Source organism: Mobula hypostoma, chromosome 8 (genome assembly GCF_963921235.1).
Source record: "Mobula hypostoma chromosome 8, sMobHyp1.1, whole genome shotgun sequence".
Classification (NCBI taxonomy): domain Eukaryota; kingdom Metazoa; phylum Chordata; class Chondrichthyes; order Myliobatiformes; family Myliobatidae; genus Mobula; species Mobula hypostoma.
In genome coordinates this window covers 157956812-157976218 of record NC_086104.1, presented here as the reverse complement: position 1 = coordinate 157976218, position 19407 = coordinate 157956812, and the positions used below count along the sequence as shown (strand labels likewise).

The window sequence follows — 19407 nt, the reverse complement described above, 5'->3', positions numbered from 1 at the left end:
GAGGAGAGTGGATCATAGGAAAAAGGGAAAGAGGAGGGAACCTGGGGGGAGGTGATAGGCAGCTGAGAAGAGGTAAGGGGCAGAGTGGGGAAAAGAAGAAGGGAGGGACAGGGAGTTTTTTAAAACCGGAAGGAGAAATCGATACTCATGCCATCAAGTTGGAGGCTACCCAGACCCCGATGGAATTGTCAACTTTCAGTTACTGAAAACAGCTCCTGGTAATGGCTTGCATGTAAAGTTGGAATTTAATTCTGTAAGGGTCTTTCTGCAGAAACCGAGAACTGCCAGGAGAACAAGCACATTCCAAACTGAAATAACCTCCATCTGCTGACAAATTACCCAGATACCTGTGATCACTCAGTGATAATGGATGAATCAAGATTCCTGTGATCGCTCAGTGATAATGGGTGAATCGAGGTTCCTGTGATCACTCAGTGATAATGGGCGAGGACTGGGCAGGAATGTAGTCAGCTAATGCCCCCACCGTGAAGTTACTGGAACAACTGCTCTACTTTCTGTTTTAACACGGGCAGCAAAAGGCAATGGTCTTTCTCTCTGGTGAAGGAAGTGGGGTGGTGGGCCCCAAGAAGCTGGGTGGATGAACTTCAGGAGTAAGGTTGGGGTGTTAGATGATGGCTTCAGTGGTGGGTAAATTACAGGAGGGATTCTGAGGGACAGAACCTGCCAGTGTCTGGACAGATCGAGTCTGATGTAGGAGAAACAGCAGGGATTAGAGAGGCAGTGCGGAATAGGCCGTTCTGGCCCTTCGAGCCGTGCTGCCCAGCAACCTCCGATTTAACCCTAGCCTAGTCATGGGTCAATTTATGATGACCAAATAACCTACCAACCGGTACGTCTTTGGACTGTGGGAGGAAACCGGAGCACTCGGAGGAAACCCACGCGGTCAAGGGGAAATCGTACAAACTCCTTAGACAGTGGCGGGATTTGAACCCGGGTCACTGGTACCGTAAAGTGTTGTGCTGACCACTATGCTGCTGTGCTGATCTGTGTGTGGGAAGTTGTGTCTGAGAAATTTCTCGGTTCTTCAGGGAGGTTGCTGAGAGAGTAGATGGGGTTAGGGCAGTGGATGTTGTCAGTATGGACTCTCTGGCCTTTGATGTTGTCAGTATGGCCTATTGACAAGGTTCCTCAAGGCAGGCTGATCTACAAGGTTAGATTGCATGGAATCCGGGGGCAGATAACAGATTAGATTCATAAGCACAAGATATTCTACAGATGCTGTAAGCCTTGAGCCACATACATAGAATTTTATGCCATGGGCCAATACCATTATGCAAGAGGTCCGTGGACCCCAGATTTCAAACTCCTGTTGTAGAGGAGCTCAGCAAGGGTCTCGGCCTAAAGTTTCGCCTGTTTATTCTCCTCCGTAAGTGCTGCCTGACTTGCATAGTTCCTCCAGCATTTTGTGTGTGTTGCTCAGTTTTTTCGATTTAGATTATTCTTTAAATTAGACTCGCAACTTTCTTGGTGGTAGGAAGCAGAGAGTAAGGGTTGAGAGTTATTTCTCAGACTGAAGGCCTGTGTTTAGTGGTAAGCCACAGAGTCAGTGATGGGACCTTTTGTTGTTTGTAATTTCTGTGAGCGCTTTCGATGTACAAGGCATACTTGTAAGTTTATAGATGATACTAAAATATCTGGTATTGTAAACAGTGTAGAAGTTATGAAAAATGACAAGGGAGTCTAGATCTCCAGGTGTGTGGGCTGAGGATTGACAAATGGTTTACACTGAACTGCAGTAAGATGTTAAATTAAACAAGTAGTGAGGTAGTGTTCATGGGTTCAGTGTCCATTCAGAAATCAAATGGCAGAGGGGAAGAAGCTGTTCCTGAATCATTGAGTATGTGCCTTCAGGCTCCTGTACCTCCTTCCTGATGGTAGCAGTGAGAAGAGGGCACGTTCTGGGTGATGAGAGTCCTTAATAATGGACGCCGCCTTTTTGAGGCATTGCTCCTTGAAGCTGTCCTGGATACTACAGAGGCCAGAGGCCATGATGGAGCTGGCGAAGTTTACAGCTCGCCGCAACTTACTTCAATCCTGTGGCACAGCTTCCCCCAACCCCACCGTACCAGACGCTGATGCAGCCAGTCAGAATGCCCTCCGTAGTACATCTGTAGAAGTTTGAGTGTTTTAGGTGACAAACCAAATCTCCTCAAACTCCTGATGAGATATAGCCCCTGTCGTGCCTTCTTTGTAGCTGCATCGATGTTTTGGGACCAGGTTAGGTCCTCAGAGATCTTGACAGCCAGGAACTTGAAATTGTTCACTCTCTCCACTTCTGATTCCTGGATGAGGACCGGTGTGTGATCCCACTTCTTGCCCTTCCTGAAGGTCCACAATCAACTCCTTAGTCTTGCTGACTTTGAGGTGGTTGTTGTGACACCACTCAACTAGCCGATATATGTCACTCCCGTAGGCCCTCTTGTCACCGTCTACCAACAATCCAGATAGACAGATGTATATTTGTTTTATGTATTGCACAGTACTGCTGTCACAAAAAAAATCAAATTTCATGACATGTGTGAGTGATGATAAATCTGATTCTGATATGTGTCTCGATTGTGGACTGAGAGTGGAAAAGGGGGCAGGGAGAGGGTTATCCTGGTTGGGAAAAGGGGCAGGGAGTGGGAAGCACCAGAGAGACATTCTGTAATGATCAATAAACCAATTGTTTGCAATCAGATCACCTTCTCAGGGCTGGATGAGCCTGCACCCGTGCCATGGTGCCCCCCCACACACACTTGGCACTCCTCTGCCACCTGTCCCGCAGCGCTCCACCCTTGCTGTTCCCAACATCCTCTGCTCCCACCAGATTTACAAACTTGCTTTTCACTTTCACTGACAGAGAGAGTCCTGTGCAAAAGTCTCGGGTACCCTAGCTAAGAATACTGAGACTTTGCACAGGACTGTCATTCACTGAAAGAGACATTTCAGGAAGATAGGGTAACGCAGAGAGCATCTGGCACACTGGACTCCATCAGTCAGGACATTGAGTACAGGAGCTGGGAAATTATGTTGCAGCTACATAAGACACTGGTGAGGGCACACTTGGAGTATTGTGTGCAGTCTTGGAAGAAAGAAGTTTTTAAACTAGAACTGTAGAAAGATTTGCCAGGATGTTGCCTGGACTTGGGGGACCTGCATAGACAGGGCCTCTCGAACGTAGGAGATTGAAGGCTGAACGAGATCATGGTGGGGAAAGGGGGGCATGGATGTTTCCTCCAGGGATTGGTTGCTAAAAACAAGAGGGCGTAGGTTAAGATCAGACGCAAGCAATTTAGATGGGACATCAGGGGCAGCTTCTTCATGCAAAGGGTGGCCTGTATTTGGAATGAGCTGCAAGGCATAATGGCTGAGGCGGGACATGAGTGATGTTTAAAAGCCGTCTGGATAAGTACATGGAAAGAGGTTTATAGTGGGCTATAGGCCGAATGTGGACAGGTGCAGTTGGTATGGGCAAGTTAGGACAGAGGACCTGCTTCTGTGTTGAAGAGATGGATCTCCTGACGATGCTGGGGCGAGTCATAACGCTGAGGGTCTACATGGCATTGGTCAGATCGCGCTTGGAGTATTGTGAGCGGTTCTGGACCCTTTATCTAAGAAAGGATAGGTTGGTATTGGAGAGAGTCCAGAAGATATTCACAAGGATGATCCTGGGAACAAAAGCGGAACATATGAGGAGAGTTTGGCTCGGCCTGTGATCACTGGTGTTTAGAAGAATGGGGGGGATCTTATTGAAACATTTTGGATATTGAAAGTCCTCGATGGAGTGGATGTGGAGAAAACGTTTCCTCTCGACCAGCGGTTCCCAACCTGGAGTCCATGGACTCCTCGGTTAATAGTAGAGGTCCATGGCATAAGAAGATTGGGAATCCCTGCTATAGTAAAGTCTAGGACCAGAAGGTACAGCTTCAGTTACGAGGACGTCGCTTTAGAACAGAGATGAGGGTGGTGAGTCCGTAGAATATTTTTACCACAGATGGCTGTGGAGGCTACGTCACTGGGTATATTGAAACTGAAGTTTGATAGGTTTTTGATTAGTAGGTCAAAGGTTATGGGGGAAAGACAGAATGGGGTTGCGAGGGATAGTAAATCAGCCATGATGGAATGATGGCGCAGACTCAATGGGCCGAATGGCCTAATTCTGCTCCTGTGTCTTGTGGTCTTGTGCAAGGCAAACATCTGATGCCACACTGAGATAGGAGGGTGCAACGACTGAGGAACCAAATGCAGCAGATTGTTGAAAAGCTCATTTAGAAAGCGAAAAAGCTGTGCAATGTGTATATATGTACAAGTCAGTCACATGGGTGTGGGATGAGGCAGTGCCATCAATCATGTGTGCATTGGAGATTATGCTGCTGTTGGGTGATAATGTTCTGTAGACTGTCCACACCCCGGTTCTGTGCTCCTGTTGTCTGAGCATTATTGCTATTGTTTGACCTTGCCAGCACTCTCAGCTGAGTCCAATGTCCACCCTTAGGTGCTGGCGTTTATTTACGCACGTCTTTTTCCATGTCAGTCTTTAACCTCCGACTTTATTAGCCTTTTAAATTTCTTTTCTTTCATGTTGAATTTGACACCAGCACACCACAGCAAATTTCTAATCCATGGAAATGTACCTCCTGTACCTAATAAAGTGGCCACTGAGTGTATGTTCATTGTCTTCCCCCTCCCCTCTTCACTATTCCCTACTTTGGTATCTTGCCTCTTTTCACCTTCCCTTGGGTTCCCTCCTCCTCTCCTATCAGATTCTTTCCATTCCAGCCCTTGACCTTTCCCACCCACTTGGCTTCACCTATCACCCAACTATCCTCCTTCTCCCCCCCCACCTTTTTATTCTGCCATCTTCCCCCTTCCTTCTCAGTCCTGAAGAATGGTCCTAGCCTGAAATGTTGGCTGTTTATCCATTTCCATGGATGCTGCCTGACCTGCTGAGTTCCTCCTGCATTTTGTTTGTATTGCTGTGGATGTCCAGCATCTGAAAACTTCCTTGTGTTCGTGGTCTTCTGCTGCTGTAGCCCATCCACTTCAAGGTTCGACGTGTTGTGCGTTCAAAGATACTCTTCTGCACATCACTGTTGTAACATGTGGTTATTTGAGTTACTGTCACCTTCCTGTCAGCTTGAACCAGTCTGGCCATCCTCCTCTGACCTCTCTCATTAACAAGGTGATTTTGCCAACAGAACTGCCACTCACTGGATTTTTTTTTTGTTTCTCTGTGAACTCTAGAGAATGTTGTGGGTGAAATCCCAGGAGATCAGCAGTTTCTGAGATACTCAAACCACCCCTTCTGGCAACAATCATTCCACGGTCAAAGTCATTTAGATCACATTTCTTCCCCATTCTGATGTTTGGCCTGAACAACAACTGAACCTCTTGACCATGTCTGCATGCTTTTATGCATTGAGTTGCTGCCATGTGATTGGCTGATGAGATATTTGCATTCATGAGCTGGTGTGCAGGTGTTACTAATAAATCAGGGTCACGTAAAGCCATGGGAGCAGGTATGAGCGGCCGATGCATATCACAAGTCCTGGTTATGCGACCACAGTTGCCACGCAGACAATCTATGAAGAGTGTTGATAATGGCTGGGGTCACCTGTCTTGTAAAGACTCTGCTCAGAAGAGGGCAATGGCAAACCACTTCTGTAGAAAAATTTGCCAAGAACAATCATGGGAAGACCATGATCGTCCATGGTATATGACACGGCACATAATGAGTGAACACCACAGTAACGGGTCCTTCTGGCCCAATGACCTCTGTGACCTATTAACCTAGCAACCTGTCTGTCTTCGGATTGTGGGAGGAACCAGCGCACCTGGGGAAACCCAATTGGTCACGGTCAGAGCAGACCCATTCCTTACAGGTCGCTGGTACTGTAAATAATGCTATGTTAACCACTACGCTCCTGTGCCTGTCAACTAGTAAAGTAGATTCTAAACTGATCCTGATTCTGGTTACATAACACTCACAACCAGATACACAGTCAAGGTGGTGAACGGGAAAATGGGGGGTGTTGGCGAATGCGGGGAAAGTACGAGAGGTGTCAGGTAGGATTTTGTGCGGAGTGTGGTGGGTGAGTGGAACACGATACCAGGGATGGTGGTGGAGGAAGATGCATTAGGGACAATTAAGAGATTCTTAGATAGGCAGATGGATGATAGAAAAGTGGAGGGCTACGTGGGCGGGAAGGGTTAGATTGATCTTGTAGTAGACTAAAAGGTCAGCACAATATTGTAGGTCAAAGGATCTGTACTGTACTGTTCTACATTTGCCCAGGAAGTCGTTAATGGATGATGTGGGCAAAAGGGAATGGAAGAAGTTTCACAAAGAGGGGACATTCTTCACCCAGAAGGCAGGAGGAGGTGGCGAGGGGGTGCCTGTTCCTCACAGTGCTGGAGACACAACCTTCCCTGCACTTAAACCCCACTAGGTCACGTGAAACATGAACTTCTGAAAGTCGATGAGGTGGGAGGTGACAGTGTTCCCACCTCCAGCCGGGTGTCTGTCCCTTTGCTGCTGACACCTCTGTTCTGATACCTGGATTCCTTCCCTCGGGGAGTTGGTAGGATTCTTATGGTGATCTGACCTCCTGGCCACTTCACTTCAGGTTCTGGGATGGGAGTTTTGTACTGTTGGGCCAGCCTGGGTCTACATCATCTGTTCCCTCCACCCCGTAAAGTCGACTGTTCATTCCCCTCCACAGACACTGTCTTACTGATGATTTCTGCCAGTATTGTGTGTGTGTGTGTGTGTGTGTGTCTGTCTGTCTGTCTCCACCCCTCAGCTGAACCTGTACCCTGTGATCGGAGGGTGGGTTCCTTTGAGGGGTGTGCTCCCTCACTGTGACTAGGCTCCCTCTCCCTATGCAAATGCAACCTGGCCATTTCCCCAATTCTCCTCACAACCAAACGTCAACCACTAGCTGGAGAGTAATTAGAACAATGGAGGCTTTTCGACGTAGAGTCTGTCTCCCTGTGGCTTGTTGCGTCTGCTTGGCCCCCGCCTCCCTTGGCACTTGCTGTGCTTTGACTGGACTGATTCCCCTCCCTTTGTTTCCCTGTCTTGCAGGTGGTAGTGGGGAGTAAAGCAGACCTGGTGGAACTGAAGCCCGGAGATGTGATTATCACCATCAATGGGGCTGAGACATCAGAAATGATCAACATGGAGGCACAGAGACAGATTAAACAGTGTCGGGGAGACCTGGTCCTTGGTATCGAGAGGTAGGCCATATGGGCAAGGTGGAGGGATCTGTGGGCTGGAGGAGGAGAGAGGGTTGTGGTTTGGGGAGGGGCGAGGGTAGAGAGTCAACAGTTGACCTCATGTGGAAATCAATTTAAGCCTGTCCTCCTCTCCCTCCCAGCCCGATACCCTCTCCCCCTTTCCCCACGAAGGAAAACCCGTCTGTGCCTGAGCCGTGGTCCCTCTGGAGAAGGGGAAAGATTCGCTTTAGTTCTCACGTGTGTATCACACACAAAATGCTGGAGGAACTCAGCAGGTCAGGTGGCGTCTATGGAGGAGAATAAACAGCTGACGTTTCTGAAGAAGGGTTTCGGCCCAGAATGATTATTTCCCCTTCATAGCTGCTGCCTGACCTGCTGAGTTCCTCCAGCATTTTGTGTGTGTGTGTGTTACTCCAGAGAGTCAGTAACGTCGTCTATAACCTAGCGATTCTGGCGAGGGGAGCCTGAATCTACTCCCCCCCCCCACCAGCAGATCCTGGGGAGGGGTCCCAGCCCAGGGTCCTGCTGTACTACTGAGAGAGGGCTGCACTGCAGGGATCCAAACAGACCTCTTAATACAGAGCCTGGGGCCCAGGCGAGGAGGCTCATACAAGGCCCTGTCCTATCTGAGTCGCTGTGGCTACAGACAATGTTTACCCACAGGGCCACACCCAGTCAGTTTAACCCTCACCCAGGTAGCAGAACCCAGCGCCTCCATCCTGCAGAGATTGAAATTGAGGCCACCGGTGCTGATGCTGGTTGAGATTCAGGTTCATTAATTTAATCGACGCAGTGAAATGCATCATTTGCGTGAATGACCAATACGTTCCGAGGATGTGCTGGGGGTCAGGATTGCACCGTCCACCACGCTTAGCAGAATGACATGAGCAGCAGCAACAATGAATAAACAACAGCAAAACAAGGGTTTTTGCCCCCTCTCTCGCACCCCTGCCCCACACGCACACACCTCCAACCACAGGACAGGATGCCTCCAGGCCTCCAGCAGACCTGAGTACTGCACTGATGCCTTTACACCGAATGCCATCCCATCAATGATCGGGGATCAATTCCCACCGCTGCCTGAAAAGAATTTGTTCTCGCTGTGACTGTGTGGGTTTCCTCTGGGTGCTCTGGTTTCCTCCCACAGTCCAGGGGGTTAGTAAGTTGTGGGCTTGCTTTGGTGCCGAGGTATGGTGAAGGATGTGGGCTTCTCCTGGCACATCCTCGGGCAGCGTTGGTCGTTCCCACAAATGACACGTCTCACCATCTGTTACAATGTACAGGTAACAGATAAAACGAATCTTTATCCTTATGAACACGTCCAAAATCCTCTTACATGTTAGAAATGAACCCACATCCGCCTCGTCCTCTGGCATGAGGCAGAGGCGGTGGTGGAAGTGAGATTGGGGGAGGGTAGATGTTTCTGGGGGAGAGGAAGGAGGGATTGCTGGCATGAAACCCCAAATGAGGTCTCGGGAGGGGGTTTCGAAGGGAGCAGATGGGGAGGGGGGGATGAGACTGGAAGCTCACCAATGTTATGTCCTTCTCATGACTCGGATCTACATTTGACACAGGCCAGAATCGAACGCGCTCAATGGATCTCCCACAGACACATTTGTCGCACAGAGATTCCAGGTCAGTCTGTGGCGGAGAGGTATTGAGGGGTGGGGGGGGGGAAGTGTTATTATGGGGTTATTGGGGAGAGGCTGGGTCCACACCAGTGAGGCGCTGATTGGCTGGTGTGCTCTTCCTGTGACTGGGCGCGATGGCCTCTGACCCCTGAGCCTTGCTTCTCTCGGGCGCATGATGACTCTCTAGGGAGCCTGGTGACCCAGGACAGCGGTCGAGGTCAGTGCCCCAGAGGGTGTTGAAGGGATAATTCTACTGAGTGGGTTGGGTTCTTGACCATATTGGCTGGAAGTGTGAGTTGGGTGGGAGGGGGTCATTATTTATACATCGGCCCCCACTGCTGAAAGAAATGGTTGGGACATTATCTGAGGATTGGAACTGAGCCCTCAGCCCACTACGCCTCCAGTGAACAGAGCAGTAGGTGTTCCTAGGAGGGAAACCTCACATGAAATTGGTAACTCATGTACTTCACCTTCACCAGGCCGTCCTTCATGTGGGAGAGGACGAGAGCCAGAGCACCAGGGAGCAATCCTGGAGGTCAAGTCCGAGCAGGAGCCCAGCCGTATCTCCCACAGCTGAACTACAAGCTGCATCTCAGGGCGTGAGCTGGAGGTGAGTCCATAAGACTGCCAGGCCTCGGGAGCCCTCCCTCCGCCAGGCCTCGGGAGCCCTCCCTCCGCCAGGCCTCGGGAGCCCTCCCTCCGCCAGGCCTCGGGAGCCCTCCCTCCGCCAGGCCTCGGGAGCCCTCCCTCCGCCAGGCCTCGGGAGCCCTCCCTCCGCCAGGCCTCGGGAGCCCTCCCTCCGCCAGGCCTCGGGAACCTTACCTCCGCCAGGCCTCGGGAACCCTACCTCCGTCAGCTTGGTTGGCCAAGCCCCAGATCTAAACAGGCCCTGTTTGAATTGAATTGACTTTATTACTTACATCCTTCACATACATGAGTAAAAATCTTTACGTTATGCCTCTGTCTAAATGTGCAATGTATAGTAATTTGTAATAAATAGTATGTACAACAGGACAGTTAATATAACATAGAAATACCATTATAACACTGTGAACTAATCAGTCTGATGGCCTGGTGGAAGGAGCTGTCCCAGAGCCTGTTGGTCCTGGCTTTTATACTGTGGTACCGTTTCCCAGATGGTAGCAGCTGGAACAGTTTGTGGTGACTCGGGTTCCCACACACCTGTCTTTGTCAATGTCTTGAATAGCGGGAAGTTCACATCTACAGATGCACTGGGCTGTCCGCACCACTCTCTGCAGAGTCCTGCGATTAAGGGAAGTACAGTTCCCATACCAGGCAGTGATGCAGCCAGTCAGAATGCTCTCAATTATGCCCCTGTAGAAAGTCCTTAGGATTTGGGGACTCATACCAAACTTCTGCAACTGTCTGAGGTGAAAGAGATGCTGTTGTGCCTTTTTCACCACACAGCCGGTATGTACAGACCACGTGAGATCCTCAGTGATGTTTATGCCGAGGAACTTAAAGCTGTTCACCCTCTCAACCCCAGATCCATTGATGTCAATAGGGGTTAGCCTGTCTCCGTTCCTGCTGTAGTCCACAAACAGCTCCTTTGTTTTTGCGACGTTGAGGGAGAGGTTGTTTACTTGGCACCATTGTGTCTGTTCCACCTATTGTACTGACCTTCCATCTTGGCTCACTAATTTAATTTGGCCTCTAGCTGGGCACCTCACTGCTTTGAATGTCTTACTTTAGTTCTCGAATCCCTCCATGTTTCTAAATGTTTCTCCGTCCACACCAGCTCTGTCCTCCTCCTGACCACTCAATGTTCCAATGGATATTTATTTATGAAAGGCGTTGTGTTGTGAGGAGGGATGGCGTGGTTAAGAAGAGCAAATGAGGCAAACAATAAAACCATAAGACGTAGGACCAATACACTCAAAATGCTGGAGGAGCTCAGCAGGCCAGACAGCATCTAGTAAAAGAGTACAGTTAATGTCTCAGGGCTCGGATTTCCAGCATCTGCAGATTTTATCTGGTCTGAGATAGGACATTAGGCCATCCAGCCCATTGAGTCTGCTCCACCATTCCATCACGGCTGCATTGCATCTGAGGTAACAATTATTTCGTACTCCTTTACACTTGTGTACCGGACATGACAGTCACAATCTTGAATGCATCCGTACCCAGACCATATCCCTCCAAACCCCTCCATGTACCTATCCAAACTCTTAAATGTCACTATTGAACCCCCATCCACTACTTCCACTGGGAACTCACACCACCCTCTGAGTTAAGAAGTTTCAAGAGACAATAGACAATAGGTGCAGGAGTAGGCCATTTGGCCCTTTGAGCCAGCACCACCATTCACTGTGATCATGGCTGATCATCCACAATCAGTATCCAGTTCCTGCCTTATCCCCATAACCTTTGATTCTGCTATCTTTAAGAGCTCTATCTAAGCCTTTCTTGAAAGAATCCAGAGAATTGGCCTCCACTGCCTTCTGAGGCAGAGCATTCCACAGATCCACAACCCTCTGTGTGAAAAAGTTTTTCCTCAACTCCGTTCTAAATGGCCTACCCCTTATTCTTAAACTGTGGCCTCTGGTTCTGGACTCCCCCAACATCGGGAACATGTTTCCTGCCTCTAGTGTGTCCAATCCCTTAATAATCTTATATGTTTCAATCAGATCCCCTCTCATCCTTCTAAATGCCAGTGTATACAAGCCCAGTCACTCCAATCTTTTCAACATATGACAGTCCCGCCATCCCGGGAATTAACCTCGTGAACCTACGCTGCACCCCTTCCATAGCTAGAATGTCCTTCCTCAAATTTTGAGACCAAAACTGGACACAATATTCCAGGTGTGGTCTCACCAGGGCCCTGTACAGCTGCAGAAGGACCTCTTTGCTCCTATACTCAACTCCCCTTGTTATGAAGGCCAGCATGCCATTAGCTTTCTTCACGGCCTGCTGTACCTGTATGCTTACTTTCAGTGACTGATGAAAATTGGCCTTGGATTCCCCCGGAATATTCCAGCATTCATCCTGAGCCCATGACTTCTAACTCCAGTCTCACCCAACCTCGGTGGAGAATGCCTGCTTGCGTCCGCCCCAACAACTGTGAGGCTCTGTTCCTTTTCTGGACGTTGGGACTGGCGCCTGGGGATACCACTCCGGGGCTGCTGCAAGACTTCATTCACTTGACCATTGAGGCGTTGGGCACTTGGGTGACGATTGTGTACATTCAGAGCTGGTCACGTACACAGTTCCGCAGGGGTTTGATCTTGGGCCGTTGGCAGGAACTGGGTTAAAGGGTCAGCTGCAAGGAGGGGTGCCTTCTCTGGCCTTAAAGTGTTATGCCAACCGCTGTGCTGCTGTGCCCTGTGCTCTGTCATCCAGGCAGCACTGTGTCAAACCTCCACAGTTCATTGGTTTTTTATCACTAACTCCTCATGTACCTGTCGATGTTTCAGGTCGGTGTCCCCAGTCTCAAGTCAGTGGAGGCCAATCGAGAGGACTCCATCCCCAGTGGATCTGGCACTGAAGGTGAAGGTGAGTTTTCTAGGGGCTGGGATGGCAGTGGGTTGGGAGGGTGACGAGTCTGACCGGACGGGGGAGAAGGGACCCCCTCGAGGTGCCAGTGAAGTATATTGTGGCTGTGATGAGGTGGTTAGCACGATTCTATTGCAGCTCAGGGTATCGGAGTTCAGAGTCAACTTCTGGTGCTGCCTGTAAGGAATTTGTACGATCTCCCCGTGATTGCGTGGGTTTCACCTGGGTGCTTCAGTTTCCTGTCACATTCCAAAGACGTACAGGTTCGTAGCTTGGTTGGTTATTGTAAATGGTCTGCTGATTAGGCTCGGGTTAAATAGGGTTGCTGGGCAGTGCAGCTCGTTAGGCTGGAAGGGCCTGTTCTGCTCAGTAAATACGTTACATTGCGGTCTGTTCATGCATAGTGACATTACACAGGGCAGTGTCATAATGATAAATCGGGCCCAGGGCTCTGGAGTTGAGCTCCCCTAAGAAAAGTTTAGACTGAGTAGTCAGCGCCTCCTCTTGGACCCTTTCACTGCCAGCGTTCCCCCAGCGCTGCACGAGATGTCTTACGCCGAACCTCCCAGTGCACCTAAAGATCCCACACATTATTGAAGCAGGACAGGGCTGCAGTTAAATTGCTGAGCCAACCTTCCAGAGGATGAGAGGTGACCATTAATCCCATGCAGGTTGATGGGACTAAGTAGGATAATAGTTTAGCATGGATTAGATGGGCCGAAGGGCCTGCTTCTGTGCTATAGTAACCTATGACTCCGGAAGTAGTATAATGTGGCATCCGTGCAGGGTTGGAGGTTGGCCTGTCCTGTCAGTGCTGCCATCCAGTGTTCGATCAGTGGAATGGCAGGCTGGATTGCCAGGAACTATGACATCAATTTGCGAGACATTTCACTCAGGGTCTTGGATTATATATATGCTTTTTTTGCATGACTGCTTTTTTTTTGCTTGCTATTTTGAATGTGCTGTGTATATTTTGTACCTTGGCCTCAGAGGAAGGCTGTTTCATTCAACTGTATCCACGTACGGTTGAATTATAATTGAATTTGATTTGATGAGTCAGTGACTCGATTGAGGTGCACAAGTTGATACGAGGCATAGATCGAGTGGAAAGGCAGCACTTTCTCCCCAGGGTGGAAATGGATCATACAGGGGCATAATTTTAATGCAATTGGAAGAAAGTACAGGTGTTTTTACAGTGATATCTGCATGAAACAAGGGTTGGTGGTAGAAGCAAATACTTCAGGGATATACAAGAGACTCTTGTATAGGCACTTAGAAAAATGGAGGGCCGTGTGGGAGGGAAGGGATTAGATTGATCTTGGAGAGGTTAAGAGGTCGGCATAACGTCATGGGTCGCAGGGCCTGTACTGTGCTGTACTGTTTTGTGTTCTAAATCTCAGCAGGGCAGCTGAAGTGTTTAATGGTCATTACAGTAAATATATTGGTATATTACTGCAACATAACAAGGTACAGTGAGAAACCTGCCTTGCACACACGTATAGAACACTGAGCTAGAGCGGGGCTCGGGGCACTGAGGTGGGGGCGAAGCACAGAGCGTTGAGGTGGGGTGAGTCGAAACAATAACAAAGCTGTCCTTCTGTGAGTTTACAGTCAATACTTGTGGATACAGTTATTGGCCCAACTTTTAAACCATTTCTTGCACTGCTAATGATGAAATCATTCACCCCAGGTATGCAAAGCTGGAGATGTCACTCTGGTGGGGAAAATTGGCCAAAGTGGCTCTTTCACATAAAGCTGAACCATTCTAAAGATAAAGAATAGCTTTATTTGTCACGTGTACATTGAAGCATCCAGGGCATGTTCAGGCAAAAGCTGATGTGTGGCAGGTCTCACTGATGCTGCGTACCAAGCTATAAATAACTGTAACTGCTGACTCAAAACTTTTAAAGTTCAAGTAAATTTATTGTCACAGTACATATTTGCCCCCGTATACAATCCTGAGATTCATTTTCTTGTGGGCATAATCAATAAATCTATCATAGAATAATAACTATAATAGACTCAATGGAACACCACACAACTTGTGTGTTCAACCAGTGTGCAAAAGACAACAAACTGCAAATAATAAAAGACAAATAATAGTTAATAGGTAGGCAATAAATATCAAGTACGAGATGAAAAATCTTTGAAAGTGAGTCCGTTTGGTTGTGGGAACATTTCAATGATGGGGCAAGTGAAGTTATTCCCTCTGATTCACAAGCCTGATGGTTGAGGGGTAATAACTGACCCTGAACCTGGCAACGTTGGTCCTGAGGCTCCAGTACCACCTCCCTGATGGCAGCAGCAACAAGAGAGCATGTGGTGGGAGTCCCTGGCGACGGACGCCGCTTTCCTGCGACAGCGTTTCGTGTGGATGTTGTCAATGGTCAGGAGAGCTTTACTTGTGATGGATCGGGCCAAATCCACTTTTTTCTTTGTTTGTTTGAAGACATTCCTGCCAGAGTTGGTACCAAACTATCCTGTGTTTGACTGCTGACCAGAGACTCGGTAAGGATACGGTGGCTACAAGGTGGGGATGCAGAATCAGGATTGGACTCAAGTTTGTTATCAGTGACATAAACAAGCTACTGAGGAAGTGCTCATGGGTTCAGTGTCCATTCAGAAATCTGATGGCGGAGAGGAAGGAGCTGTTCCTGAATTGATGAGTGTCTCCTCAGGCTCCTGTACCTCCTCCTCTAAGGTAGTAATGAGAAGAGGGCACGTCGCAGATGATGGAGGGTCCTTCACGACGGATGCTGCCTCCTTGAGGCATCACCATTTGGAGATATCCTCGATGCTGGGGAGGCTAGTGCCCATGATAGAGTTGGATGAGTTTGCAACCCCTCCATACCAGATCCGTCAGAATGCTCTCCGTAGTACCTCTGTATAAAATTGTTAGAGGGGAGAGAAAATTTGGGGTCATCCGAGTCGGTGAAGGAAGAGGCCTGTGAGCTGGATGACATCCCAAATCTCCTCAGACCCCGATGAAATGTAGCCACTGGCAATTTGGTGGGGAGTGACTTGCCTCCTGACACTGTTCACCCTATCTTCAAGACACAAGGAGAGTGATGGGACACTCTTGGCTTGCCTAGATGAGGGCAGGACCAACTTAGATGCAGTTCAACAACATCTAGGTCCAAGCAGTCCAGTTCCTCATCAACCTTCCCAGACTCTCTCACCATTACTGTCACACTGCGGCCACAGTGTGCACCATCTATAAATGTAGGAGAAATAGCGACCGTACAGGGGTGTTGAAAATGATGAAGGCGGATAAGCTGGATGATGTCAGTCTTTCCCACCGGGTAGCAGAGTCCAAAACTAGCATCATACTTTAGGTGAGAGTGGAAAAATTTCAATGTTTATGCAAAAACTGGTGAGTTAATGGAAGGAGCTGCCAGAAGAGGTGGTTGATGCTGGTACAGTGGTATCATTTCCAAAGCTCTTGGAATGAATGTTTTAGCTGTAGGAACAGTCTCCTAACTCAAAGGATCTAATACTCTTCTTCAGTGAATGGATGCAAGGTTTCTGGGACAAGGTATCTCTTTATACCCAGGAAGAAATCAGGCCCAGAGTCTGATATGTCAATGGTGTCAGTATTAGAGTCAACCTGGTGGACAACTGGGCTGGGCCTACCCGTGCTGACAACTGGGCCTGGGCCTACCCGTGCTGACAACTGGGCCTGGGCCTACCCGTGCTGCAGAGATGGCTGACAACTGGGCCTGGGCCTACCCGTGCTGCAGAGATGGCTGACAGCTGGGCCTGGGCCTACCCGTGCTGACGGCTGATAGCTGGGCCTGGGCCTACCCGTGCTGCAGAGATGGCTGACAACTGGGCCTGGGCCTACCTGTGCTGCAGAGACGTTGACCCAGTTGCCAATTCTGTATCCAGAATGTCTCTGCTGAAGCTTTTGAGTCTCTGTCAGTAAGCTGCAGATCTTCTTGTGCTGAAGTCTGTTCTCAATTAGCAGAGTTATAGGGACAGAAAAGTACAGCACATAAACAGGGCCTTCAGCCCATCTAGTCCATGCCAAACCATTTAAGCGGCCTACTCCCATCGAACTGCACCAGGACCAGAGCTCTCCATGCCCCTACCCTCCACGTACCTGTGCAAACTTCTCTTAAACATATCCCTCCTTGTTTTCCAGGATGTCTCGTCAGGTCCCGGACAGCGGAGGAGCCTGTCGCCCGCCCACATCTCCCAGCCCGACCCCAGGCTGACCCGTTCGGCAGAGTCCAGCCCCCGAGAGATGAGGGGTCCTGTTGCCAGGTCACTCTCGCCCAGCCCGGTGTCGGTGAGCCAGGGGTACGTGATGTCACTGTGCGGATTCACCCCCCCCTTACTTCGTACTTGTGGGTGACACAACATTCGTGTCGTGTTACCTCCCATGGACAGGAGCGATGAACCGGGGGAGGGGGGAATGGATGGAAATTGTAGCTTTGAAGGGTGACTATTTTTCCCAAAAGCGGGCAGCAGTAACGGGCCAGGGACACGTGTATGTTGGGATGGTGATTGAGTGTCAGTGAATCTGTGGAATTCACTGCCACAGGCAGCTGTGGAGGCCGAGTCATTGGTATATTTAAAATGGAGGTTGCTAGACCCTTGGCTAGTCAGGGCGTCGAGGGTCATAGGGAGACTGCAGGAGAATGGAGTTGGGAGAGAAAATATGTCAGCCATAACAGAATGGTGGAACAGACTTGATAGGCTGAATGGCCTAATTCTGCTCCTGTGCCTTATGATTTTTTGAGGATTGTGAGTCTCTCTGGAGCAGGGTTTCCCAGAATGTTTATGCCTTGGAGCCCTACCATTAACCGAGGGGTTCACGGACCCCAGGTTGGGAACCCAGACCTGGTCCAGAGTATCTGTTGGAACCAGAAGCCGTCCGATTCCTGGCAAGTGTGCAGAGTTATGTATCGGGAGACCTGATAGAAGTTTATAGAAGTATGAGAGGGGTAGTCAAACAGACCTTTTCTCCCCAGGCACGAAATAACAAATACTTTAACTTTAAAGCTTTCCCTCTCTTACCTTAAGGTTATGTAAAGTCACAACACTTGGATAGTTGTGTTCCGCTCTGGTTGCCCCAATATAGAAGGGATGTAGAAGCTTTGGGGTGGCCAGGCGGAGATGCGTCTCCACAAAAGGAGGTGTAAGATGCTCCTTCCCTCCGCTAGCCTGCAGGTCACCCTTGGACAAGGTGTAGCACCTGTTTAGCCCCCGATCATGGTGACGTGAAGCCATGGGAGCAGGTGGTGGATGGTTGTATGAGCAGCTGGTGCAGATCACAAGTCCTGGTTATGTGACCACTGACGCCAGACAGACAATCTCTGAAGAGTATTGATAATGGCTGGGGTCACACGTCTTGTAAAGCCACTGCCCAGAAGAAGGCAATGGTGAACCACTTCTTCAGAGAGGTTTGCCAAGAACAATCATGGCCATGGAAAGACCATGATCACATACACCATACGACTCAGCACAGCGAATGGACATAAAGCTTGAGAGAGGGTACAGAGGAGATTTACCAGGACGCTGCTTGGATTAGAAAGCATATCTCATGGGGATAGGTTGAGTGAGCTAGGGCTTTTCTCTTTAAAATGAAGGAGGATGTGAGGTGACTTGATAGAGGTGTACAACATGATCGATTGTGGACAGCCTTTTTCCCTGGGCAGAAGTGGCTATTACGATGGGGCATAATTTAAGCAGATGGGCGGAAAGTATTGGGGGGGAGGGGTGTCGGAGGGAAGTTTTTTTTAAAGAGTGGTGGGTGCATGGAATGCACTGCCAAAGTTGGTGCCAGATACATTAGGGACATTTCAGAGATCTTAATAAGCACATGGATGAAAGAAAAATGGAGGACTATGTGGGAGGGGAGGGTTGGATTGATCTTGGAGCTGGTTAAAAGTTGGGGAGGGTGTACGGATCAGGGCTGGAACTGAACTTTGAGCTTGGGAATGCTCCTGAAAGAGTGCAGGGAAAATTTACCAGGACTTGAGGACATGAGTTAGAGCGAGTGGTTGAATAGGTTCAGACTTCATTCCCTGGACCTTAGGAGAATGAGGGGAGATTTGATGGAAGTATACAAAATTATGAGCGGTATAAATAGAGTAAATGCAAGCAGACTTTTTCCGCTGAAGTTGGGTGAGACTCAAACTAGAGGTCATAGGGTATGGGTGAAAGGTGAAATATTTACAGGGAACTTCCTTCACTCAGAGGGTGATGAGAGTGTGGAACGAGCACCCAGCAGAAGTGTTGGATGTGTACAGTATTCGATGGCAACAATTCAGAGAAGTTTGGATGGGTACATGGATAAGAGGGGTATGGTTGCAGTGGAACTGGGCAGAATGACAGTTCAGCACAGACTAGATGTGCTGAATGGCCTGTTTCAGTGGTGTAGCTCTCTGTGACTCTACACGGGGGCTGTAGCGTCAGTCAGTTTTGACCATCTGAGGCAAGACTGTCTTAGCTGTCTCCTACACCCGCACAAGAGGACACAGTGTCTGCTGGTTGCTCTTTAGCCTGTTTTTCTCCCTGGTCCCCTAAGAACCACAGAGCACCGGCCAGTCAATCGGATCGACAAAGACTCCGAGGTGTATAAGATGCTTCAGGAAAACCGCACAGCAAAGGAGCCACCTCGCCAGTCTTCTCGCTTCCGGCAGCTTCAGGAGGCACTCGACACCGATCAGGAAGGTGAGCTGGCCCCAGCGGGGTGCGTGGCAAGGGTACCGGGGACGAGCTGGGGTGGGGGGGGGGGCGCTTGTGGCTGGCCTGGCTGACTGTTCATCCTCTGTTCCCCTTTCAGCGGCCGCGGCTCAGTTTCCGGGCAGACTGTCACCCTCTGCCCCACGCTTTGGCATCCCCAGGTACCACGTGTGTGAGAAGTGTGGCTCCAGCATTGTGTGAGTATCCAGGCAGCGTTATCCATTAGAGCTCCACAAAGGGTGGGGTCTGGGAGTTGTGCTTAAAGTTGCAGTCCCTCGGTCCATCTAACTTCAGTGGGAACCTGCCGTTCACCCTGGACTTGTCCCAA

At 49.4% G+C, this 19407-nt stretch overlaps 1 protein-coding gene across 2 annotated transcripts in view; it reads left to right on the top strand.

Annotated features, from left to right (window-relative positions):
* Positions 1-19407, top strand: part of pdlim2 (PDZ and LIM domain 2 (mystique)) — a 36922-nt gene that overhangs the window by 15170 nt on the left and 2345 nt on the right. For both annotated transcript variants that reach the window (XM_063057221.1, XM_063057222.1), the window contains exons 2-8: positions 7091-7242; positions 8817-8877; positions 9353-9483; positions 12308-12386; positions 16531-16688; positions 18922-19067; positions 19180-19276. In XM_063057221.1, coding sequence (XP_062913291.1) covers positions 7091-7242; positions 8817-8877; positions 9353-9483; positions 12308-12386; positions 16531-16688; positions 18922-19067; positions 19180-19276 — 824 coding nt within the window. The remainder of the gene's footprint in view (positions 1-7090; positions 7243-8816; positions 8878-9352; positions 9484-12307; positions 12387-16530; positions 16689-18921; positions 19068-19179; positions 19277-19407) is intronic.